The sequence below is a fragment of the Paralichthys olivaceus genome, chromosome 19 (assembly GCF_024713975.1).
Source record: "Paralichthys olivaceus isolate ysfri-2021 chromosome 19, ASM2471397v2, whole genome shotgun sequence".
Classification (NCBI taxonomy): Eukaryota; Metazoa; Chordata; class Actinopteri; order Pleuronectiformes; family Paralichthyidae; genus Paralichthys; species Paralichthys olivaceus.
This window is the reverse complement of record NC_091111.1, coordinates 12,809,757-12,834,406: the sequence shown is the minus strand read 5'-3', so window position 1 is coordinate 12,834,406 and position 24,650 is coordinate 12,809,757. Positions and strand designations below refer to the sequence as shown.

Genomic DNA, 24,650 nt, shown 5'->3' with positions numbered 1-24,650 from the left:
GAGGAAATGAGGCTCCCCGTATCTTTTGGTTCAGGCGTAAATCGCTCGCCTGGCTGTTCTGTGCCATATTATTATGTCTCGATGGCGGCGGCGACGGTGCCAGGGATCGATTCCTCGGGTTTGTTGCAGATGCTCTGAGTTTGCATATTTGTGTGAGTGTATGAGAGGGTCTCTGTGGTTTGATGCAGATCAGAGAGGTGTAGGGTTGCTCTCTTGTTCTGCTGTGCCAGCTGTGAACGGTCAGGAGGGTGCAGACCCTACCTCCGTCATTGTTCTCCTCTAACCCCTGCTTGTCATCTTGTCTGCTTGTCAGTGGAAGGTAGCACTTGAGCTGAATTAACCACAATAACAGCTGTACCAATTAGTGGGGCGACACAAAATTCAAGGTTTGTGATTGATTATTTGCTTTATTTTTGTCGATCGCAACTGTGGGTTGAATTTCCTCAAATGAAGGAAACCATTGCAGGGATTCTCATTAGTACTATTGTCAGCTTAATACTGTAAAGTGCGAGTGTAAGCATCATTTGAGAACTTTACCTAAAACCCTGTCAGCTACACCTCTCTTCTGTTGTGATTGTTGTAATGAAGCTAGGATGTGACGAGCTCGGGGGTCATCTTCCCTCGGGCCCTGCTATTTGGAGACGAGCTGCAGAAGCTGTGCCAGTGGCCCCGGGCCTGCCCTGGCAGGGCCAAGTGCTGTGTGTGTGTGTTTGTATGACTCACACTTCTGCTCCCTCTAACTGTACTGAAAAGACTCACACACACATCCTGCAGTAACTACATGGCACTAAAGTTCACTGAGTGCTCTACACATTAAGGGCACTGCAGCAGGGCCACATGTAAATCTGCATGTTTTTACCCCATGTGCAATTTGTCGGTATACATACACACATGTTAATATGTTAGTCGCTGGCAGCATGTGTTTGGCTGCATCTTTGTGTGCGTTTGATTTGATGCAGCTTGATGGTCACTGGGTACACAGAGGCGAGGAGGAAGTGGGACAGGAGTGGTAAAATGTTAACAGCTCTCTGTGACACATAGTTCATGTGAATACATGCGCCCAGAGGCCTCTCCTGTTCTGACCTCTTTCATTTCCTCCCCCTCTCCCACTCCTGGACCCTGAAGCTACCGTAAATACTTTGTTTGCATCAAAGTATGTTCCTGCATAATGTGGTTTAAAGCACGTGTGGGTTCATCAGCTGGTACAGCACACCGGGGAAGAGTCAGAGTATCCTTCAGCTTCCAGTGTCCTTTAGGCCATTCATCACAGTGACTCCAGGGGTGACTGCAGGTGTAGAACCTGAACAGTGACATTTCCTGTAGGGGAAACAGCTTTCATCCAAATCCTCATGTCCTTCGAGTGTGAAGTTACAAATGACAAGCCTGCTTATTTAAATGATTTTGCTCAGTGCAAGGATCTGTGTTCGTAAAAGATATTATTGTTCGTATGGTCCTTCCTCAGTCTTCACTGCAGTGTTGAATTTTAAATAAGTTCCATCTGTTGCTTGTTCTGACTGTTTTTTTCAGTTCAGTACAAACCTAAACCTGCAAAAACTAAAACTGTAGCATGTGTACAAAGTATTGCTTTGCTTTTGTTGACTGGATAGTAAGCGTGAAATGGGGGAAGATGTGTAGCAGCTAGGGTCAGAACCTGTGGCTGCTGCGGGGGGACTCGATCCTCTGAGGCACCGGCTGGCTCACGGTCGAGCCCCAGTTAGAGCAGATCTCACTGGTTTAATCAGTTTGACGATTTGACTTTTTGCAGTTTCATGTATTGAAGATCACAGGTAGAGTCTTCTGATGTCACATGTGTTGTGTTGTGCTGCTAAGAGCTCTTTCAAACCATGTTGCTGCGGTGACACTGTCATGGTGACTGTGCCTCTGCCGCCTGAGAGAGCATCACCTGTGGTGACAACAGATGTTCAAGACTTCACCACCCACGTAGTGTGGAAGTGTGTGTAGTAAAGCGCTTTAATAAGGTATGCTGACAGAATACATGTTAATTCTCATAAAGAATTCATAGCTTATTATTCGGTTCACGTATTGATGAATATTTGGCTTGCGAGTGTGTGGTGGGATTTTTGAGGGTTAAGACTTTGTTTTAGAGTCAGTATTAGGTTTAGGTTGAAATTGAAAGCTGTATACAGATTACTTCCCCTGGAGTTCAGCACTTAGTTGTGGTTAAAGAGTAAGTGACGAAGGAATGCAATATGTCAATGAGTCAAGTGTGTGTGTGTTTGTGTTTGTGTCCTAGCACCGACAAGATTTTTTAAATTCAATGAGGTTTCGCTCCCCTGATTGCTTAGGCACCATTCCACACACTGAGAAGCAATTGCAGTAAAGCTTCATTACAAAAAATTGGAAGGAGCCAAAGGGGGAAGACTCTTAAGATTTTCAGATTTTCTGAATGTTTTCTATTGGGCATCTAGTTTATCAGTGACAGACGCGCGTATGTGTGTGCGTGCGTGCGTGTGTGAGTGAGATATGCCAGACCTTGAATCAAAAGCTGAAAGATAGGAATGAAACTGCAAATGATGCAATGAGAGTAACAACAGTGCATAAAAAACATGCACTTCTAAACACACGTACCCAAATGTTCATGTCCCTGAAGCCCTGTTCACTCTCTATGCAAAATGCAGAGTTAATAGCAGCATACAGCCAGAAATGTTGTTACAGCAGCGTGTTGAAGTAGTTAAGCAGGCAGCTTGTGTGTCTCTGTGTGTACTTCTGTCTTTGTGAGGACCAGTTCAATTTTAACACAGAGTGAGGACATTTTGGGAAAGTGGGAATTTTTATTTTGGGCTGGTCCTGATAACTTTAAAGGGCTGTTTGACAGTGAAGCATTGATCTCAGGGTTACGGATAGTGTTAGGTTTCAGGTGTTTGGTTGTTAGAGTTAAGGGGTAGGTAGGGAATGCATTACGTTAATTAACGTCCTCACAAAGATAGAAGTACAAATGTGTGTGTGTTTGTGTGGGTGGGTTTGTGTGTTTGTGCCAGAGTATATGGATGATTTTTGGGAGCCTGTGCTCTGCCCGTCCTGCCTCTGTTGCTATGGTGATTCCTTTATCTCCCCTTAACGTGCATTTGTGGACTTTGCGAATATGCTCATGTCGATTTTATTTACCAAACAACAGGTTTTTAACAAATACAGATTGGTTACGGTGTCTCACGGGGGAACGCTGAGAACACTGCGTCTAAATTCCTGCGAACAAAAGGAGATGAACCATGTGGGACAGGAGAGAGGGGCTTTTATGCGATCACGCTGTGTTTTGCAAAGCAGCAAAAGGGTAGTCGTTATGGGTGTGTGTTTTACAAATGAGCTCGGTGTTAAAGATGTGTCTTAATTGTGCCGTCATGCTAATGTGTCTCTGTATCTCTCTCTGTGTGTGCGTGTGTGTGTGTGCATGCTGCTGTGGCCGGCTGTTAGCTGGGAGACAGGCAGTGAAGGGGGATTAGATAAATCAACAGCTCCAGCTGCAGCAGAGCTTAGGTAATAAGGCTCTAACAGGCTAAATATAGAGACAACTGACTGACTGACTGTCTGCCCACTACCTGCTACGTTCTCACACACACACACACACACACACACACACACACACACACACACACACACACACAACCACACACAGCTGTAAAATTGCTGAGGTAAGTTGAGCAATTGTGTTAAAAATTTAATGGATTTCTATTAAATGTATTATTTTTATTGAGACATACACTTTTTTTTCATACTTCACTCACAGACTATTTCATGAATAAAAAATTCTGCAAAGGCACAGGCCAGAAAAAGGACTTTTGCCTTCCCTCCTTTTTACATTACTTACATTTGGTTGCAGCGCTCTCCGCTTCCTCTCCTCATCAGACACCCCCCGTCCTTCTTCCCCTCATGTTTCAGGCTCTAACAGTCACTCTTTTTCAAGCTATGACCTTCTCTAGCATTCCTCAGCCTGCATCATATCTTTAAGGCAGGGCAGGTTAGGTAAATTGCGCTGCCACGTGGCACACAGCGAGCAGATTTGACATAAGGCTGTCTGGAGGGTAAAGCGCAGACAGGAAGGGAGAGATGAGGGGGCAGCCGAGCATTTTTGAGCTGTCTTCTTTGCTGACATGCAAATGGACACTCACACACACTTGCATGGACAAGCGCACACGCACACACACACACACACACACACGCACACACACACAGCCATTGGGGATTGCCTGGCCTGACGGAGCCATCCATCACAACCTTCAGTGAGCTTATGTCTTTGAACAGTCTTTTAGAGCCTTGGAGTGATTGACAGCTCTGTCCTCCCTTGTGGACCTTCCTCAGGTTCAAAGACACTTGTTTCCTACCTTTATCCTCTTTTTGTCACCATGTGATGTGAGAGAACTATACGTCTGTGGCCTCATTTTGATGTTGATCTGTCTTCGTCTTTGTGTCTCTCAAGGTCCTCCAAGGCTCACCCTGGACCTGTCGTCCATATAAGTGACAACCCAATGGATGAGGGAAAGGTAAACCTTAAATTTCATTTAGTAAATACTTGTCAATCTCCTTCCTGTATCAATCATACACAGCATATGCATGCACAAGATTAAACCGCTTATCCTCACCATGTTTTCAAAAGCATTTAGTCTTATTTGAGATGTGTGGGTGTTGCAGAGTCTGTGATTAAGGATTAAGTCTGTTTTTTAGCATAATGTTACTTTCATCAACGAACGTGAATGAAATGTGTAACGGGAATTTTTAGCAATGCTTGATTTCCCTGTGGAGGTTTCTTGAAGTAATATTTACATTCAGCGTTTCTCATCAAAATGTGTTTCCAGTATTATTCAGGTCGAACAAACTCCTCTCATAAACATTTAGGTGTAAACAAGCAGCTCTATACCTCATTAACATCCACGTTCACTGGCCTGCAGTGTTCCATGCTTCCTTTTTCGGTCAGCAGAAAAAACACGTAAACGAAGCAAACTCTCAAAATCTCCATAGTGTTAATAACTGACAAAAACTCCACTGAAAACCTTTAAGGTCATAATAAAAATGTTTGATTATTTTTTCTGCAACAGATCAAATTCAAACATAAAAGTTTATTTCAATAAAATTGCTTTTAGATTGGCACTAAATAGAGTTTACCAATAGAAATCTGCCTAAGAGTTTTTGTGTAATCCTGCCTACAAACCAAATAATAAACCAACCAAACAACTAAGATCCATGATTTATTCCTGGGGAAATTGGTAAAAAATTGAGCAGTGATAAAAAACCTCCTGCATCTGCACCTTTTTCTGAATCCATGCCAAAATGTATGGATTCTTTCTTGGCCCACGTCCCATCCTTCCACCAAGTTTCATGGAAATCCATTCCATAGTTTTTGAGTAATCCTGCTGAGAAACAAACCAACAAACCAGCAGACAAGCGGAAACAAAACCTCCTTGGCGGAAGTAGTAACTACCCAATGTGGAGTGCTAGGAGGTGGTAATTTCCCAGGCCCAAAATAGTATGTCCAGCTACTTTAGTCACATGTTTCTGATTTTTAAACCACCTGGACAAGATGTTGTCTCTGTAAATAAAGACTTCACGGTCTCAAAAAAATCTCTTAGCATTTTCTATTATTATGTCTCGTGAGCCAAGGTGTCTCCCTGAGCCGGTGTCATCTGCTCGCACCCGACTTCCTTTCATGCTGTGTTTGAATGTCAAATGTATTACCTCTTTCTCTGCCCATCACGGGGTCTATTCTATCTCCTCTCAGTCATCTCTCCCACCTATCGCACTGACTCGCCTGTCGCTCTTCCTCTCCAGCTTATAATTGGATTCGAGTCTGGGATCGTGGCCCTGTGGGATCTGAAATCAAAGAAGGCCGACTATCGCTACACTTACGATGAGGTAGGCAAATCTCCCATATTTCCTTTCTTCTCTAACGGCTTTCAGTCGCTCGCCTCTTCTGATCTACGGAGTATCTTTTAATGCAGAAACTTGGAATTAAATCACATATGCATGAGCTGATCTGTATGCGGTTGCGCATGTAAGAGAGTTTATTCTTGGAACAAAAACGGAGCTTGAGATTTGAGAGTTTACTGCAGATGACAAGGCTCAAGTTGACTTGTTTTTACATACTGTACATACACACACCTCTGCGGGAGCGAGTCTCTTCTCTCACCTGTGTTTTAAAGCTGATGATAATTCAAACAGAGAGTGCTGACTGGGAAGGAACAGGACTTCCTGTAGGGTGGAGGTTTACAGGGTATCATAGGAAATAGTAGCTCTAATGTGTTTTGGTTTGCTAGAGAAGAGTTTTACAGCTGATTTTAAGCAAACTCACTAGAACTACTCCTCCAATTTCCTGAAATTATCCAGAGAGGCCGTGTGCAGGAACGCAAATCTCTGAGTCTGTTGCTTTGGTCATTCTCCTGAGTTTGTCCGGCCAACCCTCTAGTGAAATGTCCGGAAAATGTCTGAGTGAGCCCATGTGAGAATACAGTAGGATGTCGTCCGGAGAATCCATGTTTCTAACATGCAATGGATACAAAACTTAAAAAAACTAAACTATTTCAGGATGAAAAAGAGGTGAGACACTTGAAGAGACAAACAAAAAGACAACACAATTCAAGAGCTTTTATTTATAAGCGCAGACGCTTCCGCTTTGTTGTTCATATGTGAAAACATTTCCGGACCCTAATCATCAGAGCATTTCCCAGAGATTATATCTTAAAATGGCTTAAATGAGATATTCATATCTGAGAAGAATCGGAAAGGTCATTAAAAATAATTCCTCAACATTAGCTGCTGCTTTCGAAAGTAGGATTCATGAAATTAGTAACCCTGGGAAATCAGTGTATTTTGTTGGCACCTGAATAACTAAAGAAATTATTTTCACACTAATGTCTTTTCTCATGATTTATCCTGTAGAGTTCCACAGGTACACGTCTCTGAGGTGTGGTTGCCGGGAGATTTTTTTTAGCATATTACGGTTGTAAAAAGGGCAGCTCGGTTGTGTTAAAGGTCCACTTTTTAAAGCACTGAGTCATGAGGCTTTATTGGCTTCCCCAGAGGCAACAGTGTGTGCGTCTATAAATAAACGAAAACACAACAATAAAACGCAGACAGTGTCAGAGCTGTTCAGAGTCCCTCTGGACCTGGCATGTGTCAAACCAAGACTGTGTCCTGAGTATAGATTCAATCTGTGTTTCCTGTCACAATACATTACATATATCTCTTACATCCACATTTATCACTGTCGAAGCCAAAGACTGTATATAAAGATGGACGACATGTCTTAACGTCCTCCCACTGTCCAGACACAAAGCTAAAATATCCCAGATACGAACCTTTCCCTGTGCCCCGATGATGTCATTTGGAGCCAAAGCCTGCACAGTAGTGATTGGGGGGGTGGAGCTGTGGTATAGAGGCTTGACCTTTAATTTAATTCAGATTTTAAGATTGTAAGAAATCGAGCACCTTAAAAACTGAGGAGAACTTTATTTAACAGGATTAGTTTATTTTGTTTTAACCATTGAATGTATATAAAGATGGATGACACACCCCCACTCCTGCCACCAGAAATAAATCTAGAATATCCGGCATTCAAACGCTGCCATCGTTTGCATTTTGAGTCAGAATCTGGGCAACAGCATTCGATGTTTGAGACATCTTGGCTTCAGTTTTGTCCCAGCTGTCATGTCGTCCATCTTTGTATACAGGTTATGGTCCAAGCTGTCTGTTCTTTCACCTGATGGGTTTGCAATCTTACATGCGTCTCATTTCCATATGTATTTGGATTGCTTTACGATTGATAATAGATTTGTGACAGACTCGGTGCAGTCGAATCTGTCGCAACCCAAGATTTTTGAGTTTGACCAAGCCAGTCGAATGGCTGTGAGTGCACATGTGCAATCTCACACACGCGCACAGTCATTGTGTGCTTGGTCATGCAGTGGTGTGCGTAGTACTCAGACACAGAGCCCGACCACATGTGTAAGATAATTAGATTATCTCAACGCTTATTCTGGTGCTCACCTCATCGGTAGTGCTGTGGAGCTGTAAGCACGCTGAGATAACAAGAGTCACAGAGGACTACAGAAATTAGAGCACTTTGTATGTTCAGTATGCAACAAACTCTCTTTCTCTGTGTCTTTGCTCTGTTTCTCTCTCTCTCTGATAAGCTAATATCCTCTCGCTGCACCCAGGGCATTACAGTCGCTAGTATTGAATCTCCTGAGGGAGCTCATCTCATCTCTCCAAACCCCTGCAGTGACACCTCTCCAGAGACTGGTGCATGAGTGGGTTGGAATTTAGGAGGCGGTCTGGGGGAGTGAGTAGGGGTGGGGTTTGGGAGGCTACTGCTCACTTCACTCAATTATGGCTGACACTGATGAGGCCAAAGAGCCTGCGACACACGGCTGCTCTGTCCTGTGTTTTGGAATGTGTTGGCTAAAACTGTGTTTGTCCAAAAGTTCTTCAGATGGTTGTCAGATATCTTTAAAGTTTCAATTTGTCCCAGACCAGACTTCATAGACCCTGAGGACGATTCTTGTGTTCTGCTGTGCTGCATCACGAGTGCCGTTATAATCGCTCCATGACTTTTCTGTAATGGACCATGGTGTAACCAACACGAATTAGATGGAGTACAGAGTGATGGTGTTTTTTTTGGGTCAAGGCTCATTTATGCTGCTTTTACATGAGAAACGAGATCTGTTTGTTGAAATGTCTGTTTTAAACAATGTAACCATCACTGAACGGTAATTGTTTGATTGTTGATAAGCAGTACATCCACTAGAGGGCAGGGTAGAGTCGAAACGCTTTGACAAATATAATGTATAACAAGATGAAATCGGGTCTTTTGGAGAGTGGTGTCAGATTTTGGATGTTTATATACAACGTGACATCAAGTGATATGTGTGTTGAAATTTACTGACTAACTCAGGAGCGGTGACTGAGACGGTGAAGAACTAAATGTGCGTTGCTATAGTAACATGTGTCTATGTTGATGTGATGATATCAATGTTTTGCTTTACTGCAATAAAATGTATGTTTAAAACGTTTAATTATAAGAAATTTGTCATGCATGAATGACTCGGTACAATCAGAATAATTTGCTGTCATTCTCTGACATGAAATTTGTGCACAACTTCATCCTCGTAAAGCCTCTTCAAACAATGCTGCTCGGTGAAATAACTTTCTTACAAACATCCAATCCATCGCAAGCTATATTTTTCCTGCTGCGCGCTCTTTTTTTCCCCGCTGTGTGCTTTCATTCAAACTCCATTTGCCTAGAAGCCCGCTGCAAAGTATCAAAGTTGTTGACTGAAACGAACAAGGGAGCTTTTCCTCTTCTTCCTTTCAGCAGCTTAGTAAGCCAGCAGATATAAATTGAGACTTTTTGAACAAGCATGTCTTAAGCCATATTTTAGTTCTGATGTAAATTTGTAGAAACAAGGCAGTCCGTGATTTCAAAGGATAGACATAAATGATCTCTGTGGGTAACGCTGGTTTGTAAAAATGTTTCCAAAACTTCTCACAGAATATCAGCTAGTATAATTCACACAGGAAGGGAAGTGATAAAATAGTTTTGGCTCAAATGAAGGCAGCTTTTGTTAGTTATAGACACTGTCAACCTGCGGACATGTCAGCAAATCAGTGAATTTAACCTGACAACAACGAGCTCACTCATACAGCAGAGGCGATAAAACGTATGATTTCACACGCTTTCATAAAGTTGACAGAACTCATCGTTCGCTGTTTCAGTGGATTGTCTATTATTAGCTGTGCATGAGATGTATTGGCTTCCAGTGAGTGCTAGCCAGAGAGCATCCATTAGCCCGACCCTGCTCCACTCTCTCTGTCTGACTCAAAAACCTTGATCAGAGTCCAGACCTGATGACTGGCTGATATTGCACACAGAATGGAGTTCCTTCCCCCTCTAAATGAATGCATGTATTTTAGGCCTATAATAAAAACTCACCAATTTATTCTATTGTCTGCTTTAAACAAACGGCTTCAAATCCCTTGTATTCTGTAATCCATCTCATCTTCAGTGTCAGAAAAGCAGTCTCCATATTTAGCCCAGTATATGATAATCATGAAATGTTTCTGCACACATACAAACATACAAAATACAACATTGTGAAACGTGGATAAAGGCAGATAGTAACACATTAATACAGTGCTAGTACTAGTTCCCACGGATACCAAGTATTAATGACTTAATTCCAAGCAAGTTTTCTCGACTCTACCTGTGAAGGACTTTGTGTTATCGACGTGTTAACACCAGAACGTATAACACACAACCTGATACAGTTTCAGTCAGATTTAAAACAAGTTGTCAACCGATAAGTAGCACATTTTGAATCTAGTTCTACAAGTGTGATTTCGCCCTTATAGGAAAATACAGTATAATGCCAGACAGCTCAGTTGACTTAATTATGATGTATTCATGTGCCATAAATTACCATCTGGTTGCCTAATAAGATTAAAAGCAAATGATACAAACTCATTTGTATTGGACCAGAGTCTGGCTTCATTAGGAAATACTTTCTTTCCCCCTCAGACTTGTTGAGAATACAGACATGCGACTTAACTATTCATAGCTGATGCGTCATTTAGCAGGTCTGGCACAGTAGTGAATAGAATATCTATGTAATGGTCTGTGTTTCCGGGGCTCTGTCCATCAGGAAGAAGATTCTCACACACATCTGGCATTCAAGATTTGTTGAAAACTTTCCTGACATGAAAAATAAAAATGGGTTTACTTTGCTATGTCTGATCTGTAATGGCAGATTATATTTTTAAATGTGTAAGTCACTCTGCCGGTTCAATACTTGTGTGCAGGGTTAAATATAGATACAAGAATAGAATGATTGATTGATTGATTAATTGGATTGCCAACAACTTACTACGTACTTATGGTGCCCAGGGAGATTCATTCTAACACTGCATCATCATTTTTCAACGTAGCACAAGTCTTGATGGGTAAATTGAAGTTCAGCGTTTATATAATAAGCACATCAGAAAAACACAAGTAGAAAACAGTTCATGTTCCAAACCAGAAAGATGTTGCTCTTTGGAAATCACTGTTGACACACTTTGCCCTCAATTTATTTTAAAGATTCTTTTTTGTTTTTCTACTTGAGCTGAGTTACCCCTGCTGTGATAGATCATGTTTGTATGTGTGTGTCTTAAAGGGCAAAGCTGTCTTTGTGCTCCTATGTGACACAATGCTGGCAGAAATTATTATAATTACGGGTAATTATGATATGATATGCATGTTTATGTATTTGTCGGTTCCCTTCACCAATCTCAGTTTGTGTTTATGTATTGTGTTTGCCACACAGTTGTGTGTTTGTGCAATGCTGATGTGTGTGACTCTTAATAAGTGTCTTCATCCCCCAAAGACCAATCTGCGAGAAACTGACCTAATGCAATAAATCATGAAATTAGTCATTTTAATTGGTATTGTTTGATATGATGAGCACCATGTGTTTCAATTAGCTTGCTCATTTTCCCATTAAACACAGCACAGTGTTCCCTCTTGGGACTGTCTCAGTAAACAATGCATTGATAGATTTCTAGAACTCCATCACTGTTTGGGTGAATCAGGGCTATTGCTCATAAAAGTGTGAACAAGTTTGAGCCACTACAATTTTCTTGGAGATCCGCAGATTCACTTACAGTGGACCCAGATCCCTGAGAATACACTACATGTCTGTTTTCAGAATTACAGAATCACTAATTTGTTAAACTATGCGTTCAGGACACCTGAGGAAACCACATCCACACCACCTGGCTCTCCGCACTGATGAATTACTTCTGGCAACAAATCATTGACGAACAATCTCCTCTTCTTGGCCACTTGGCTGCGTCCCACAGACCCCATCGCTTTGCCCACAAGGACACACATCCCCCACCAGCTTAAAAAAGGCACCTAAGCCATTACTCATCACACCTCTAATTAGTTCCGAGAAAACAAACATCGCAAAGAGGACATCAGGAAACTCCACAACCAGAGGACGGACGATAGCTTTTTAGAACTTTAGTCATGTTCGATTTGTGTGTCTTTAAGGGAGGGAGAGGGAATGAGTCATTAACTGTGTAATGAGACAACTTGAGTCTGTGTGCCGATGCAGCGTGATGTCACATAACCATAGCTCTGCCTCATCGAGCTAACAGTGACCTGGAGGAAGTCCCACTGAGAAAACTGGGATAATGAGACCTAGACAGCGTGCATCCAAAAACATGCTCCTCAGAAACCCCTCACTGTTTTTGTTTTTCAGTCCTTTGTTGGATGCAAACAATTCCGCAGTGTCGTCTTTGTGAATTTAAGATCTGGCCAAGAACCACAATGTAAAGGATCACATACTTTACCAGCGAGGAACAGATGGGCGTCATTACCCACCAAACCTATAAACGCTTCACTCTGGGACAGATTCGATTAGGTGTGTTGTGGCGGGCGTATCAATGGTGTCACATGTTTAGCTATTTTCTGGAAAATTCTGCACTTTCAGTTGAGCCTGACACACAATTATGACTAATGACACACTGAAGGCAAAATTGATACACACGATAAACGGCAATTAGAGTAAATTGCCTTAACCGTGTGCTCACGGCGGCATCGGCTGCGACGCTATCATTCATTCTGAATGAACGATGGGAGACAAGGACGTGGAAAACCTGTCGCTAGTTAACTATTCAACTATAAGTGGAGCTGTTGTCAGAGCTGTGTGATATTCCATAACAGCGGAAGGTGGGAACAACTTGAAGACTGTCAAAACAATCTTATACGGAGAGAGTGCTTCTCAAAATAAGGGTATAACACATTCTAGGCGTCTTTTAAGAGAATGTGTCCCATCATTGTCTCTGAAAGGAAAAGCATTTTCCCTGACAGAGGTCCAGGCCTGTGATGGGATGTAGGGGTTCCTGGTGAAAATTTGTGTGATGAGCCTTTGAAAGTGGGGGTTGCGAGCTTCACACAGATTTTGCCACACATCATCGTATTTACTTAATGTCAAAACGTTCGGCGGGTTTAATAACGAGCTATGAAAAGGGCATCAATAAGCAAGGTTGCCCTTTACTGGCATACTTTGGTCATGATGTGTTTGTGTTTTCAGCGATCGCTTGTCAGTAGATAAATCATGAGCCGAGTTTACAGCAGCAGCAGGACTGTTTCAGGTGGTTGGGAAGATGAGAGGACAGAAGGGACATTGTCTCTCCAGCTCTTGCTCTCGTATTTCCTTATTTATCTTTTTTTTAATCGTCCCTGTATCAGTTTCTTCATTTGGTTCCTTATTTTTCTCACCTGTAGCTTTGTCTTGGTTTTGAAAACCTGAGCTCTGTTAACATTAATAGCTTCCCATGTACACATTAGATGCTTCATTTTATTCAAGTTGAGCGGTTGTCAGCTCATGTACATATTAGACTCAATTTTTTATTTTTACATACATACATATATTGCAAAATTTACCATAATGTGGTAAACCTTTGCTTTTGCATCTCTGGATAAAATGACCAATCCATTCTACTTCCAGTAAATGGGTCATATAAAGGTTTCTTCTAATTTATGCATTAATGCCCCAGGAAGTGCAGTGATGTCAGTGGCCAGGGTCCTTTTTCTCACTTTCACCATCTGTTCGAGTCTATAAAATCCAGAATCACAGGAGTTTAACCCACATATGAACACCATGTGCTGTATGGCTGCGGCGATTCAACAAACCTGTAGTGTAAGGGAGAAGGTGGCACACGATGGTTCATCCCGCTGAACCACTGACCCACTCCCTTCTTCCTGCTTCCTTCCTGTCATTTCCTAGGCGATCCACTCAGTTGCCTGGCATCACGAGGGCAAGCAGTTCATTTGCAGTCACTCAGATGGAACTCTGACCATATGGAACGTCAGGGGCCAGGGCAAACCCATACAGACAATCACCCCACACGGTAAGAAGCTGGTCGCACACACATAAACACTCACTCGTACACAAACACAGGGGTGTGTCATCAAACTACAACCTCATTCACTCATGTGTTGCTTCCTGTACAACAGATGCTGTGCAGCGTTTACATAAAGTGTTGCATGGTGGGAAATCTGGGAAGAAAGAGCTTTCATTTTACATCCTGATTTCAGTAACTAGGGGACGGTGGTCCAGTGGTCACAGCAAGCGGGTTTGAACCCCTCCAGGTGACTTAATATTGGAGCTCCGCTGATATGGATTTGGGGGCCAATGCTAATACTAATATTTTGTAATTAAAAAAAATTCTGAATATATCTGCTGATATTTTTGTAAAATGTGAACATGGACGCCGATATTTTCTGCATTGTTTATTCTGTAAAATAAAAGTTTTCATATTAACACATATTGGCAAACATAAACGGGGATACCAGTATTGGTCGGGCTCTACTGGAAACCACTTGTCCATATCAGACTGTTCTTAACTTTACAAATACCTGAGAGACTTAAAGACGTTTGATGCATCTTTTCCTTTGTCATGAAATCCAAACTGATTCCGCCTTGTCTGATAACTTGGGCGACTAATACAGCTATTACAGTCAGGTTTCAGAGATTCGTCACACCAGTGCTTTCAGCGACCTCTGCGAGTCACATGACCCGCTCTATATTCAGCATAGCCATCCCTCAAAAGTCTCGCCACACACGGCTCCCTCATCGTTTCCTCATTTCAGTCAGAGGATTATTGTCAGTTCAATTATGTCCTGCCTCTGTTTGCTCTGCTCTGGGTCTCCGCGAGTGCGCACACACACACACACACACACACACACACACACACACACACACACACACACACACACACACACACACACACACACACACACACACCAGTACCAGTGCTCTGTTTATTTCCTGCAGAAAAGCAAGTCTGCTCTTTTGAAGATGTATTTTAATCCACACTCCTCTGCCCCCCCCGCCCCACACAACTACTCATCCCACCCAGCACTTTGACAGCTCACCCAGATGAAGGACCTGGAAGGAAAAAAGAGTGGAAGTGTGAGAGCGACAAATGGACAAAGAGAGTGAGGGAGTCAGAGAGGGGAACAAAGAGAAAAGAAAAACTTCTAACACTTACTCAACCTGGGTTTGTGTGTAAGGGATTGCAGAGAGGATTTCGCCACACAGGCTTTTTAATTAGTTGTTTCTCCCACTGCTGCATGCATAATTAGTTTGGTATTTAATGGGCAATTATGCAAAGTTCCTTTGACAGGTTTAAGTAAGGCTTATAAGTCCTCCTTTAATTGTCTTTTTAGATATCTGTTATTTAGATGTAGTTATTCAAAGTTGTTCTTTATTATACAGAGACCTGCCTTGTATAACCTGCCTCAGGGCCCAGTTTGGCTCGTCAGTGATAGTTCATAACTCAAGTAACTTCTGTTTGTGCTATTTTTAGGAAAACAGCCCAAGGACGGGAAGAAGCCAGAGCCTTGTAAACCTATTCTCAAAGTGGAGTACAAAACCACAAGAAATGGGTACGCTCTCTCTCTCTCACACACACACACACACACACACACACAAACACACACACACACAGATGTGCATGTTGTGCATGTGCCATAGACAATGACCTACCCACCACTCAGTCTTTTATTTATACGATGTAAATGGCTTTTATCATGGTTTTTTTTTGTGAGTTTCATATTGAGTGTACTCTACAGTTAGTTAAGTTGTGTAGTCAGATTAACTCATCTGGTAACATAGCATAAGGCAAATCAATGTTGTCATCATGTTGACCTGCTGTTTAATGTATCCTCTTAAATTCAAGGCCAGTGTATAAAAGTCCTTTATGTAATGGTATAATGCACATGCGTGTGTTCGTTCCAGGGAACCCTTCATAATCCTGTCTGGTGGTCTGTCCTATGACACGGTGGGCCGGCGGCCATGTCTGACGGTAATGCACGGAAAGAGTACGGCTGTGCTTGAGATGGACTATCCCATAGTAGATTTCCTCACACTCTGTGAGACACCATACCCTAATGGTGAGTGTGTGCATGTCTGAGTATTATGTTTGTGTGGAAATTGTCATCATATTCATGGAAAAACACACACACACACACGCATGGCTACGCCAACACACACCTATCTGGTGTTTAATTATGTTGGACTGCTTCCTCTTGTGTTTGTGTGTTTCTGTAATAAATATGAAATTTCCCAAGAGGGAAGGATCCGATTTCACTTTCATTATCTGTCACTGAATATTAGATTTTCATTTCATCTCTTTCTACACAGTATCCTTCCATATAAATTACATTATTATCTAATTTCCTGTATGGAGAAGTCAACAGCTGAAACAAGTCTGAGTGGAGATGAATTGGTGCAGGATCCTGTGCGTTTTAAATCCAGTACGTAAACTCTGGTGCAGCGTTATCTCGCACATATACAGTCACAGGAAGGATTAGTGAGTTATGTAACAGTGGTGACTTCATTATTTCACTGGCAACCTTATGTCACCACCCGTTGATTTCATCTGGTAATGGACATTATTGTGTCTGTGGATTACACAATACATGTCTGGCTGAGTTAAGCAGTGTTAATGTGTAATCCATGATGATGTGGCTGCAGATGATGCTGCAGTTTATATACCCCAGTACTGTGTGGAAACAAGTCACAAAGACAAAGTATGTGTTTAAAAGTTTCTCATAGTAAACTTAATATAACCTATAATAAATGTGGGCTGTTCTTGCCTTGTCAGAAATAAAGTTTAGTTTCTTAAAGTCTGTATTTTTAAAGCTTAAATCTACTATAGTCAAAATTGTATGTATTTTCACTGGATCGTATAAGTCACATAACTAACCCTATACGGAAGAGGTCACTCATGGCAACAAATCCACAGGGAATTATCACCCAATAATTCCCTTGCTGGCTGTTATGGCCTTATGGCATCTTTCTTTTTCGTTTTGTTTGTTCTGTTCCTTATTTGTCGTCTACATCCTTTTTACTTTTCTGTCTTCGTAATTTAAAACAAGTGTTTGATTAGATTTGTAATTTGTTTGTGTCTTAAGCTTAATCAGCCTTGAAAGTAGCCGTAATTATAGTTGCTATTCCCAGCTCCTAAATCCCAGCACAGACGGACATGGCGACAGTGGTCGGCGAGTTGATTTACGCAACAGAATGTGAAATCCCTTGTCGACCAGCACCAGAGAAGTAAAGAGGAGCGAGATGTGACAGAATTGTCAAAGAGCTTTAACCTTGGTGACAGTCTGAGACATGCCACTCATCCACATCCACTCAAATAGGACATAACAAAATGTTTGTGTGTGTGCGATGCTATTTCTAAATCAAATATCCCCCAAAACAGGGGGATGGTAGCTGCTGTGTATACATAATGCAAAGACCTGTGCTTCATTACTGCGGTGGACATAGCCTCAGGGCAGCAGGCGATTTGAGGTTAGAGAGGCAACCTGGTCATAATCTTTATTCCCATAGATTTTGTCAAGGTGCCCTTCGGCAAGGCGTTTAACCCCCTACTTAACCAGCTACTGTGGTTAAAAGGTTCTCAGCAAAAAACAGTAATATATTCTCTAAAAATCAACCTGGATTCTTTATTAGCATTAACCTGCATCACAACCAACATCTCTATAAACCGGTTCTGCATGTGAATATTCAGAATCTATAGGCGATGGACAGGAGTTTGAAGCCGCTTGGATTATTTTTCAAATTCAACCAATCACGTTTGAGCAGGCTTTGCTTGCCTCCAGGTAAACGTTCTGTGGGGAAAGCAAAAAAAGAGTCGGAACACACTGACTGAAATGCATCAGCGATCAGCTTTTTCATTCATCTGCATTCATATGTGGATATTAATATATAATATAATATTAATAAAAAACAAGCCTTCATCTGAGGAGGAGATGTATACATGTCGTTTATTGAGCATTATGGGTAATTCGGGACTCGCTCCGCTGTTGTGTCTATGTTGAGGATGCTGTTATATTCATTATATCAGTTAAGATATTTATTTTATGTGAGATTCGTCTTAAGGTGGCAAATGAAAGTCTATCTTTAAAGAGACTGATACAAATATTTAACCAGAGCAATATCCCCTACAGTTATAAATCACTTAGAATAATATATATGTCTTCAGGGTGTACATACATTTACCATAGAAACTCAGAGATATTCCTCCCCCTGTGGTTTGCAGATTTCAAAGAAGAAAGCTCTAAAGGAATTGCGAAATTACTAAAGTTGTGTTTCTGTGTTCAGATTTTCAGGAACCTTACGCTGTGGTGGTCCTTCTGGAGAAGGATTTAGTGGTGATCGACCTTGCACAAAATGGGTGAGGGTCAAAAATATCAAACATGACAATCTTGAGGTTGTTGTCTTTATTCTATTGCCTTTACACCTCAACTTACTCTTATAAATATTAATTATTATTTATTTGTTTCTGTTCTGTCCTGTCATCAGTTACCCCATATTCGAAAATCCCTATCCTCTGACCATCCACGAGTCTCCTGTGACCTGCTGCGAGTACTTTGCCGACTGCCCTGTGGACCTCATACCTGCACTTTACTCTGTTGGCTCGCGGCAGAAACGACAGGGCTACAGCAAAAAGGTACAATACAGGAAAACTGCATCCTGTTCTTTTTCCCACTGATGCTGAAGAAACCTAAACAGAAACAAATAAAGTTTTGCAAAGTGATTTCTGAGTAATTTAGAATCAATTATATGAAAAATAGAAATGTCCTTGAAAGACCGTTTAATTTAAAACCAAGTAAATATTATGTATTTATTCATTATTCATTTTCCATATATAAAGAGCTGTATTCATTCTTGTAGACAGATTTTTACACATTTGCATTTTAACGGGGTTCCTGTGAAGTCAATAAGTCAACCATTAATATAAGATCTGACCTGACCCAGACTTAAATATATTCAGTGGAAGTAAAAACTTGGGGGCTCAGGATAGTGCCTGGTGGGACGAACAATGACAAGAGGGGATAAATTATCAAAATAACTGCAACAGATAAAAAATATTTCATTTCTTTAGATTATATTAACATGTTTTTCCTTCTGCTCAGATTTAGTTTAATTTGAACTGGTAACAGGGTTTCGCTTTCAAAATAAAATACATCACCATGAAAAAGGTCTCTGAACACACCCCCAGATTGATGATGTATGAAAATTTAATAGTATCCTGAGGGTGGAGTTTTCTTTCATGTCGCTCTGGTTAGCGGTGACATAAAAGAGCTAAATGCCTAAATTGGAAATGTAAATGTCCCACACTGCGCCCCCTAACCATCCTGCTGTACTCATAGAACAACAAGGTGACATGATAAAGAACATTCCACTCCAAAGACTCCGTTCATTTGTATTCAAGGTTCTAAATTATATTCCTCAGTGTTTCCATGAAGGTAAATGGAGTATATAATAGTGTCATATTACCTAACAACCCCCCACCTCGTCCCTCCTCTCATCCTCGTCTCTCATCCCTGTATCGTCTAAAGCAGACCCCCTGCTCTTTCAGCCATTATGTATATGCCTGTGTTCTTTTCCCCGTCGCCTTGTTCTAGCTTTCCGTCGGAAATGTCAGCGTGTACTGACCCAAACTGGCTGCCTAGCTTTTCCTTTTTCTGTGTGTGTGTGCAGCGATGGCCTGGCTGAGCTGCAGGAGGGCATTCTCACATAAAGATCACCATGAGTCATCCTGGTGACCTTTGTATGTGTCAACGTGTTCAAAGCCAAACCCCCCACCAACACTTTCTCTCTCTCTCTCTCACGCACATTCAGATGGCGGCACATACTCGATTGAGTCCTGCCCGTGTTTTTTGGGGGGGGTTTTCTTTCCCATGCACACTCACACGTTTGCAGTTGTATCATGTCGTCTATTTCGCACATTGATGTTTCTGCTGACGGGCTGTCTATTGACAAAGCTGCGTTCCTTCCTGTTCTCTCCCATTTTCTCTAACACAATGTGTGTGTGTGTGTGTGTGTGCGTCTGCTGTCTATCCAGGAATGGCCTATTAGTGGTGGAAACTGGGGTCAAGGCACACAAAGCTACCCAGAGATCATCATCACTGGGTAAGACGACACTGATTTCATTAGCCTCGTCTTTATCGTCTCGCCGCAACTCCATTTTCTCTCATCTCTGCTGTGCTGTCGGGTGAACACGGGGAGAAGAGAGGAGTCTGTCTTAAAACATCAAATGTAGATGTTTATATACGCCAATAATGTGCATTTTCCTTTATTTTGAAATGTATCATCCCGCACTAAGCCGTAAACAAGGGGGGGGTAGTTTTATTAACTTTACACATGCACTGAAGAAGTGACATTGAGGTATGGGTTTGGCAGTCGGAGGTTCTCGCTCCTCTTCTTCCTCCCTCCCTCCTCCCTCCTCACTCCTACATGCTGTGTCACTATTCTGTGAAGAGTTTTGTCACCAGTACCAGGTGGAAGATAGAAAGGGAGGATGCATTTGTGGAATTGTGGCAACGGTATGAGTGCTTGTTTAACATGTTCTGCTGTTTGTGCAAAACAACCGACTGACGATGCCAGCAGTCCGCCTCCATGTTTGCTTTTATTCTGAAGTCACGTTTTATCCAGCGAGTTGCTGCAAGTTCCCAAATCTAACCACCGCTCACTTCAATTGCATGTTTAAACGGTCTCTTGTGTGCGTCTCGACTCGATCTGAAAGCGCTTTAATTTTAGAGGTAAAACACTGATGGTAGATCAGGTAGATCAGATTCTTCTACAACAAACCTGGGAAATCTTTTCTGGTTCTGTCTTGTGCATGGAGGAAATGTCATGTTGACACAGAGAGGACGTTCTCTAAAATACTGCCACAAAGTTGGAAGCAAACTTCTAAATCTAGATCTTTTAAATTACTTAAAACCTTTTTTTTTTCTAAAAGCCTTTTCTTGATGCCAGTAAATAATTGTATTCCCCAATCTTATTTTTCCTCATATAATTTTATGCCTCATATTTGACAAAGTGGATTCTTTAACTCTTATGTCCAAAATAGAAAGACAGCAGGTGGCAAATTCAAATTCATCCCATGTTCTTCTTCTCTCCTCTTTTTCTTTCTTCCCTCTCTTTAATTCCCAGGCACGCTGATGGAACTGTGAAGTTCTGGGATGCCTCTGCAAGTGAGTTCTCTCTGCGGCTTATTCAGGCTTTGTTAAATAATTGTTATTGTCTGGAATGTTCAGACAACAAAAGACATTTTTGAGCTTCAAATGAAAATAGAGAAGGAATGAGTGAATAAAGGGAAGAAAATCTTTTGGAATGATTCTTAAAAAAATGGAAATAAAAATGATAATAATACTTTTTTTAATCAAATGAACACTGTCAAGAAAAAAAAATGGTTACAGTAATAAATAATTATTATAAGTTCAAAGCACGATACAGCTTTTTTCATATCGTTAGAAGCCATATTTCATGTGTGTCTGATGACTGTGGATTGCAACTGACACCTTCTCTATTTCTGTCTTAGTAATGCTCCAGGTGCTCTATAAGCTTAAAACAGCCAAGGTGTTTGACAGAAACCGGTCCAAGGAAGACAAGGGCAGTCAGGACGTGTCGGACGAAGACCCCTTTGCCATCCAGATTATGGCCTGGTGCCCCGAGAGCCGGATGCTGTGTGTGGCCGGGGTGTCGGCCAACGTTATCATCTACCGCTTCAGCAAGCTGGAAGTAACTACCGAGGTGGTGCAGGTGGGTAACGGATCAGCGGGATAAAACACCCCCAATTTCATTTTGAGACTCTGCAGCACGGACACAGATATGAGACGTACAGCGACTCTGTAGCTCTCCATCAAGGCATGAGTCTTCCCGCTGTTTGTTGTTATTTGCCCTAGGCACTCGCTCGCTCTTAAAATGTTTGGAGACACGGGCACAAGCGCAGACACACATCTGCCGAGTCAAAGGCAGTATGGTTGCCATGCCAACAGACAGTGAATAAGCAAAGCCCGGTTGTCGTTATAATCTGCTCCGGTGGTGACGTAAACGCTTGTGGGGGTGTAATGGTGTTTAATGACATAAAGAGATATACAGTATTATTACATGTGAGACTGTGTGTGTGTGTGTGTGTGTGTGTGTCTTTCTGCTGTTGTTCTTTAGAGCGTTGGAGTTTTAAACCAGCAAGATACTTAAACTTAACAGCAATGACTGATTATATCATTAATTAATAATAAATAATGATATAATCAGTCATTGCTGTTTGCTCTGGACTTCACAGTGATTACTTGTCAATCAAAGCGACGTACGTGGGCAGCACTGGGATATGTTGATGAATTTGAATATTTTATTTAACTCTTTGGCTCTTTTATGTCTTTCCTAAATATTAAAATCTTTTGCTCTTCTAAACAAACAAAGCCAGAGGTTCTAATGAATCTGTTGGCTTCAGTGCCTTGCTTAAAGGCATCTTGGCATTAGTTGATGGGAACCAGAGGGTGGCCAGTTCAAGTCCAGCATAGACGGAAGTTGGAGAGGTGCTAGTTCACCTCCTGGGCACGGCATCAAACCCCTCAATTGCTCCCCGGGCGCCTTGATGGCTGCCCACTCTTCCGTGTGTGGTCACTGTGTGGATTGTGTTCCGTGTGTGCTCTGTTCACACAGATGGGTTAAATACAGAGGTCAAATTTCCCCATGTTGCATGTTGCATGCTGTGTGTGGGACCAAAAATAGAAATCTTAATCTTGTTTGAGGAGATGTGCGCAGACACGTCCTTTTTAGAAGTCGAGCAGTTTTTTTGGGTGACTGACCGGCGCTGATGGACGTGTCAACGATGTTTAGAACAATCATACTTTTCTGAGTGTTTGAATGTGGTGTGGATCAGGAGGAGATGTGCGGCAGTAGCAAGCTGTAATTAGGAGAACGCCCTCCCCTCGCACAAGGTCAGCAGCCGCTGTGTAACCTTGCAGAAACAAAGGTAGAGGAGGACGGAGGCAGGTGGCGGCGGTGAGGATCTGAAGAAGGCCACTGATTGCTCTTCACTCCCACATGTCAGCGGGGCTAATGTGACTGACGGAATGCACAAAGAGCATTGTGTGTTACTCTGTGTGTGTCTGTGTGTGTGTGTGTGTGTGTGTGTGTGTGTGTGTGTGTGTGTGTGAGTGTACGTGATGTGTGTCAGTGCGAAGGTGGAGGTTGCAGAGAAGTAGCCTTGAGTAGGACTTAGAAGGAATGGAGTATTTCAGAATTGGTTCACCTCTTTGACTCTTAATCTGCCTACACACACACACACACACACACAGTCTTGCCTTTTGACTTCTATAATTGTTATATGTTCCATAATTTTCTTGGACACATTTTCTAATATCGTCTCTTCTGTCAATCTCTGTGTGCAACTGTGTGTGTGTGGGACTGTACAGCTCCTAGAGGTGCGAATGCAGTACGAGCTCAACGACATAGAGTCTCCAGATGGTGGGGGCGGAGGGGGGGAGCAGACGTCGGCGCTTCCAACACCCGGCGCTTCCCCTCAGACGAGCGGCCCACCATCACACCCCTCCACCAGCAGCAACAACTCTGACGGAGGCAACATGCCCTGCCTCAAGTATGAAACTCACACATGCGCGCACACACACACACACACACACACACACACACACACACACACATACACACGCACACACACATACACACACACACAGTCTTGCCTTTTGCCTCAAGCACACTTGCACGGATTTAGTCAGCGCCTGAAGCATTCTTAGCCTCAGCCTTCCCATCATCCCCTTGCCACCACTCATGCCAGGCCCTCAACACACAATCGCTTCAGAACTGCAGCTGCATCACTTGTTCTCTCTCTCACTGTCTCTCTCTCCTTTTCCTTTATTTTCTCCTTTTATCTTTCTCTCGCTGTCTCGATCCCTGGCTGTCTTCTTTTTCTCCAGAGTGCGCAGTACCCCTCTGAAGCAGTCTGCAGGCTACCAGGTAGATTTGGTGGTCCAGTTAGTGTGGGTGAGTGGAGAGCCTCCCCAGCAGATCACAAGTCTGGCGCTCAATTCCTCCTACGGCCTGTAAGTACACACACCGATTTAGTCATAACTGGAATCTGATGAAGCCTTTAATAATAAAATATAAAATGTTATAACAGGAAAACAAGTTGACGTGCATACATTTTTAAAATAAAAATTTGAGATTTCAGTCGTTTTTTACTGATCCCTACCTTTTCTTACTTTTTGCTTTTTCATCCTTGTTTCTGTGCCCCTGCCTCCCCCGCTCTCCTGCTTCCTCTTCATCTCTGTCACTCCACCCCCCCTCCTCCTCCCCCCAGAGTGGTTTTTGGCAACAGTAACGGTCTGGCAGTTGTGGACTACATCCAGAAGACGGTTGTGCTCAACCTGGGGACGGTCGAGCTTTATGGCGCCAATGACCCCTACCAGAGGCAGCCCCGGTCGCCAAGAAAGACAAGGCAGCCGTCTGGAGGTAGGAAGAAGAAAATAACTTTTTCTTTAGATACCCATTACCCGTAAGCTTTTTTCTTTCTTTCTATAACAGTAAAACCACAAGATAAAACTCACTGTTGTTCACTCCAAAGCTAAGTGGCTGCAAACAAGATTTCCAAGTCACTCTGGCATAAGCAAGAGATTATTATTTGCTTTATACTTGTCATGTTTTGTGCACATACACAAAATGTGTCCTGAATTCATAGTGCTGTCATTGAGTTTGCAGAAGTTCACTCGCTCAGAAACGTAGAATCAGCCATTTCATATATTTGGAATTTGTATAGACTTTCCACTTATTGTTGAT

The 24,650-nt window shown here is 42.3% G+C and overlaps 1 protein-coding gene across 4 annotated transcripts in view; it reads left to right on the top strand.

Moving 5' to 3' along the window:
• stxbp5a (syntaxin binding protein 5a (tomosyn)) overlaps positions 1-24,650 on the top strand; it is an 82,237-nt gene that overhangs the window by 45,406 nt on the left and 12,181 nt on the right. For all 4 annotated transcript variants that reach the window (XM_069515475.1, XM_069515474.1, XM_069515477.1 and 1 more), the window contains exons 7-19: positions 4,433-4,496; positions 5,779-5,862; positions 13,776-13,899; positions 15,361-15,439; positions 15,792-15,946; positions 18,168-18,240; positions 18,369-18,516; positions 19,915-19,982; positions 21,006-21,046; positions 21,394-21,614; positions 23,273-23,454; positions 23,792-23,917; positions 24,175-24,326. In XM_069515475.1, coding sequence (XP_069371576.1) covers positions 4,433-4,496; positions 5,779-5,862; positions 13,776-13,899; positions 15,361-15,439; positions 15,792-15,946; positions 18,168-18,240; positions 18,369-18,516; positions 19,915-19,982; positions 21,006-21,046; positions 21,394-21,614; positions 23,273-23,454; positions 23,792-23,917; positions 24,175-24,326 — 1,517 coding nt within the window. The remainder of the gene's footprint in view (positions 1-4,432; positions 4,497-5,778; positions 5,863-13,775; positions 13,900-15,360; positions 15,440-15,791; positions 15,947-18,167; positions 18,241-18,368; positions 18,517-19,914; positions 19,983-21,005; positions 21,047-21,393; positions 21,615-23,272; positions 23,455-23,791; positions 23,918-24,174; positions 24,327-24,650) is intronic.